At 37.7% G+C, this 6,000-nt stretch overlaps 1 protein-coding gene across 2 annotated transcripts in view; it reads right to left on the bottom strand.

Moving 5' to 3' along the window:
* Positions 1-1,528: 1,528 nt before the first annotated feature.
* The window catches only part of LOC121376834 (sorting nexin-19-like), a 28,241-nt gene continuing 23,769 nt past the window's right edge, over positions 1,529-6,000 (bottom strand). For both annotated transcript variants that reach the window (XM_041504617.1, XM_041504618.1), the window contains 2 exons: positions 3,152-3,239; positions 1,529-1,664 (listed from right to left, as the gene is read on the bottom strand). In XM_041504617.1, coding sequence (XP_041360551.1) covers positions 1,574-1,664; positions 3,152-3,239 — 179 coding nt within the window. In that variant the 3' untranslated portion in view covers positions 1,529-1,573. The remainder of the gene's footprint in view (positions 1,665-3,151; positions 3,240-6,000) is intronic.

Genomic DNA, 6,000 nt, shown 5'->3' with positions numbered 1-6,000 from the left:
TCGTATCTTCATACAGGAATGTCATCAGGATAACGGTCTCTGCTGTGTCCTCGTAATGTAATGTCATCAGGATAACGGTCTCTGCTGTGTCCTCGTAATGTAATGTCATCAGGATAACGATCTCTGCTGTGTCCTCGTAATGTAATTTCATCAGGATAACAGTCTCTGCTGTGTCCTCGTTATGTACTGTAGAATACTTTATTTTCGCGTGGAATTTATTTTCGCGTTTTTCGCGTGTGAATGAAATTCGTGAAAATATATTCCACGCGAAAATAAAGGCCAACAATTTTTTATTTATTTAAATGTAGTCTCGTTCAACTATACCACATTAGTTTATGATGTATGAGGCTAGTAGTAACAAAGCGGTGCTCCCTCCTGTCACGGAACAAACCACAAAACAAAAGCTGTTTAAAACTTTACATCAAGAAGTACATACATGGTAATAAAAAATACTAACACTAAAAAGCTTTATACTGTTTTCCTTCGCATGTGCTTGCGATCAGTTCATCGGACAGTCTACACGTGTTCAACGACGGAAGTAAACATGCATTATCACAGTATATTAAAAATGTGGAAGTGAAAAAAATCTGGACTGGGCTATGTTCAGATGTTTCACAATTTTATTTTTATTTTTCGCAAAGGCCTGCAAGTCTGAAACCTGTTCACATTAAATCTGTTTTTCCTTTCATAGCATCATGTGCACGAATACGGCAATAAATATTGTTTCAATCAAACTTAAGTTACGGAGTACTAGTAGCTTGTGCCTTCAAATTTCATTTCGTTAGTTTTTGGTTTTTGTTTTTATAACAATTATAAGGATTAAGAAAAACTGCATGCGGTAAGCACCTTCTGTAAGCTTATTAACTTGTAAACAATAAAGTCTTGATTGGTTAAAGCAGGAAAACTATTGTTTTATGTGTATAGCACTCGTGTGTACATGTAGGATTAGTTCTACAGATTAGCGTAACAACCGGCAAAACTAAGTTCCGTTTTTAAAACAAAATTATTGACATCTGTACTTCGTTTTTTTATTGATGGGGCTTGGGGGATTCACTAAAATAAATGTTCGCGAATTGACCCATTTTCATTAAAAATCGCGAAAATAAAGTATTCTACAGTAATATCAGGATAACGGTCTCTGCTGTGTCCTCGTAATGTAATGTCATCAGGATAACGGTCTCTACTATGTCCTCGTAATGTAATATCACGATAACGGTCTCTGCTGTGTCCTCGAAATGTAATGTCATCAGGATAACGGTCTCTGCTGTGTCCTCATAATGTAATATCAGGATAACGGTCTCTGCTGTGTCCTCGTAATGTAATGTCGTCAGGATAACGGTCTCTTCTGTGTCCTCGTAATGTAATGTCGTCAGGATAACGGTCTCTGCTGTGTCCTTGTAATGTAATGTCGTCAGGATAACGGTCTCTGCTGTGTCCTCATAATGTAATATCAGGATAACGATCTTTGCTGTGTCCTCATAATGTAATATCAGGATAACGGTCTTTGCTGTGTCCTTGTAATGTAATGTCATCAGGATAATGGTCTCTGCTGTGTCCTCATACGGTAATGACATCAGGATAAAAGTCTCTGCTGTATTTCCTGGGTGGACAGCTCGGGGAATATCTTCTCCACAAGAACGTCAAGGAACTTGTACAACAAATGTCTGAAAAAGAATCGTAACCAATCATTATCCACACACACACTTCAAAATATATCTTGGATTTCTCTGAAATGGATAACACACTATGGATGTTTTTAATGAGTACATACGTTATGAATGAATAGTTAACAAGCATTCTGAAATTACTAATAAAGCCCTACCAGGCCCAACAAATTTTCGTATCTTCCTAAATTTAAGATATAAACACAATTTCATCTCAATATATTCAGGCATTGCCCAACAAAAAGTCCAGAAAACTAATTTTCATATCTTGTAAGTTCAAGGGCCATAACTCTGTGAAAAAGTGGTAAATTGCTATAAATGTCAAACTTGATCTGTAACACAAAATGTTAGGTCAATATCTTGAGGATCTGCTAAAAAAAGTCTTGAATTTTTTTTGTGTGTGTCTTAAGTTCAAGGGGCGAGACATAGCCCAGTGGTAAAGCACTCGCTTGATGTGTGGTCAGTTTGGGATCGATCCCTGTCGATAGGCCCATTGGGCTATTTCTTGCTCCAGCCACTGCACCACGACTGGTATTATCAAAGGCTGTGGTATGTGCTATCCTGTCTGTGGGATGGTGCATATAAAAGATCCCTTGCTGCTAATCGAAAAGAGAAGTCCATGAAGTGGTGACAGCGGGTTTCCTCCCTCAATATCTGTGTGGTCCTAAACCATATGCCCGATGCCATATACCCATAAATAAAATGTGTTGAGTGCGTTGTTAAATAAAACATTTCCTTCCTTAAGTTCAAGGGCCATAACTCTGTCAAAAATGGGTAAATTGCCATGAAACTGAAACCTGACAGACAGACAGACAGACAGGACAAAGATGAAACTTACAGTTCCCTCCAGTTGTAAAATAATTGAGTTTCAATACCTATTGTGTTTTCAAAAGCCAACTTGAATATGACATAATAAATTCTCTATTTACCTGCTGAGTTATGAAACACCTACTTCACTGTGACAGCATTGAGTTGTATTACCTGTTGAGTTATGAAACACCTACTTCGATGTGACACAACTGAGTTTTATTAGCTGCTGAGTTATGAAAAACCTACTTCAATATAACAGTGTTGAATTTTATTACCTGTTGAGTTATGAAAAACCTACTTCAATATAACAGTGTTGAATTTTATTACTTGTTGAGTTATGAAAAACCTACTTCAATATAACAGTGTTGAATTTTATTACCTGTTGAGTTATGAAAAACCTACTTCACTGCGACAGCATTGAGTTTATGACAGCATTGATTGTTATTACCTGTTGAGTTATGAAAAACCTACTTCACTGTGACAGCATTGAGTGTTATTACTTGTTGAGTTATGAAAAACCTACTTCACTGTGACAGCATTGAGTTTTTGACAGTGTTGAATTTTATTACCTGTTGAGTTTTAAAAACCTACTTCAATGTGACAGTGTTGAGGTTGTTTTTTACCTGTTGAGTTTTAAAAACCTACTTCAATGTGACAGTGTTGAGGTTTTTTTTTACCTGTTGAGTTTTTCATACTCAAGAGACTCCATGATTTGTTCCACTGCATAGTCATAGTCATTATCGCCGAACAGTCTCGGAATGAAACCTGAAATACACACAAAACTAGTCATAATAATAAACATTCTGAGAGTACTGCTGAAGCAATATATGTCCCCTACTAGGCCCCACAAAGTTCAAGAACCTTAACTTTGATAAACAAAGATAAATTTCATTTTTGACAGTTATGGCCCTTGAATAAATTCCCACAAAAGTCAAACTGGATCTGGCCATAACTCTTCTACATTACCGCATATGATGGAGTCTTTTTCTCTCATTCATTTTGTAAATAAACCATTATTTTACCCAGACAAAGATGGCCATTTGACCATTTTATCATAAATAAAATACACTATCATATTTGCCGTGTTTGTTTCATGTGTTAATAAAATTTAACACTACAAATTAACAAGATAGCTTTTATGATGAAGGTTTTAATAACAAAATATTAATTTAAAACTGTGTCTAATGACCTCATGTCACCATCTCACATTAATACGACGTCATATATTACCAACAACATCATGTTAAACGCAAGCGCGTGATATCCCATGTAGGATAGAAATTTCTTACATAGCTTTCTTTCATGGGATAGCTCTGTCCTATATACCTGAGCATGAGAGAAAAACCTACACACAAAATATCTTCAAGCATTGTGTGAGAAAAAAATCTGGAAAACTATATGTGGGACAGACTGATGGACAGCCAGGCAGATGGACCGATAGTGAACTAATAATTAATACTATTATCAACAATAGTAGTAGTGGAAATGTGGAAATAGTATCAGCATTTGTAGTAACATGATGCGCGGTCGGTTTAGGATCGATCCCCATCGGTGGCCCAATTGGGTTATTTCTCGTTCCAGCCAGTGCACCACAACTGGTGTAACAAAGGCTGTGGTATGTACTATCCTGTCTGTGGGATGGTGCATATAAAAGATCCCTTGCTGCTAATCGAAAAGAGTAGCCCATGGAGTGGCGACAGTGGGTTTCCTCTCTCTATAGATCGGTGTGGTCCTTAACCATATGTCTGACGCCATATAACCGTATATAAAATGTGTTGAGTGCGTCATTAAATAAAACATTTCCTTCCTTTCTTCCTGCAGTAACAGTAACAACAGCAGTAATACTAGTAGCAGTAGTATAGTAGCAGTAGTAATATCAAAGGGGCGGGATGTAGCTCAGTGGTAAAGCACTCGCTTTATGCGCCATCGGTTTGGGATCGATCTCCGTCATTGGGCCCATTGGGATATTTCTCATTCCAGCCAGTGCAGCACAACTATTATATCAAAGGCCATGGTATGTGCTATTCTGTCTGTGTGCTGGCGCATATAAAAGATCCCTTATTGCATTAGGAAAACATGAAGCAGGTTTCCTCTAATGACTATGTGACAGAATGACCAAATTTTTGACATCCAACAGCCGATGATTAATTAATCAATGTGCTCCAGTGGTGTCGTTAAACAAAACAAATTTTTAGTAACAGCAGCAATAATTAAGATAATGAGAATGATAGGCAGAGGGTGATATATGAGAAAGATGAATGAATGTGTGAGCCAGCTTTGACTCTGTCTTCTGAGCTGTCCACACCATCACTACCTGTCTCAACTTCCTCCACGGGTGCAGTCTCTGTGTATTTCCCTGCACCCACCTGGCATCCTCGTCCTCTGCCTCTAATAAAGCTGGTCTGACCCATGGCACTAACGACCGCCGGTAGAAGGGGTGCATAGTTAGTGGTTACAAGTGCCTCTTAACAATGCCAGAAGTAACTACTGAACACTCCCCGAAGTGGTCAGATTAAGCCCACAGCTAACAGCTGATGGGGAATGACAGGTGTGTGGCACAAGTAGCCACAAGAGACAGGCACCTGTCGCAGTTGGAGAGACCAGGAATGGGATGTGGAGGTGGACAGCAAAAGAATTTGAAAGATAGGAGGAGTTGCCAGATCGGGAAGAAATGAGATGGAATTCAAAGGAGAGAAAGGAAAGGGGGCAGTGGGATAAAAACAACAACAACAACAACAACAACAAAAACAAACAAAATAGCAGCAATAATTGTAGGCCAGTGTGTCGGTATGTTATTTAATTACCTTCCAAAAGGTTTTTGAAATACTGCTTAAAGGGACATGCCCTAGGCATGTTTTTGACTGTCAGCTGTTTTTGATAACTGAAATCGTACTTTACTTATATGTTATAATTTAGATTATCAACTTCCATACATTTGAAGTGTTTTTGGTCATACCATATAGGCTAATGTTGTTTGGGTTTTTTATCCTGAATTTTTATTTTTTGTTAAAACAATATAAGTTGTCATTTACTGGCAAAGTTAAGTAACAGTATTTTTGAGTTTGTACCCAGTCTAATGCTACGCCCCAACATGTACCCAGCAATAGGGGTGCAGCAATAGACTGGGAACCGCTAAGTTGCTGTTGTTTTTGTTGGATGTTTCCTCCTTTCAAATTTTATTTGAGATACTGATTCCATGTTTGCAGAAAATTTCTCCAGGTAGGTTTATCGTTAGTAATGTCGAGAACACTTGTAGATTACTGCTAAATATTAATTTATGTCAGTATTACATAAAAATGGATGAAGCAAATTTGTTTGCCGATTCCATTTGATTGTTAATTCAGCAATTTCAATTGCATTATCAGGGTAGCAATAGGCAGGGAACGAGAACAGTGTTCTATTAAAAAACATTTAGTGAAATATCTTACAATATCAGTCAAAGAAAAGTGTTACCAGTCAGTCAGTGGGAGGGGGAAAATGCACTTGTTTGAGGACAGGTAATATTAAAAAGAAAAGTGTTACCAGT

Source organism: Gigantopelta aegis, chromosome 7 (assembly GCF_016097555.1).
Source record: "Gigantopelta aegis isolate Gae_Host chromosome 7, Gae_host_genome, whole genome shotgun sequence".
NCBI classification, from domain to species: domain Eukaryota; kingdom Metazoa; phylum Mollusca; class Gastropoda; order Neomphalida; family Peltospiridae; genus Gigantopelta; species Gigantopelta aegis.
Note: the sequence above shows the minus strand (reverse complement) of the source record. Positions and strands in the feature narration are given on the sequence as shown.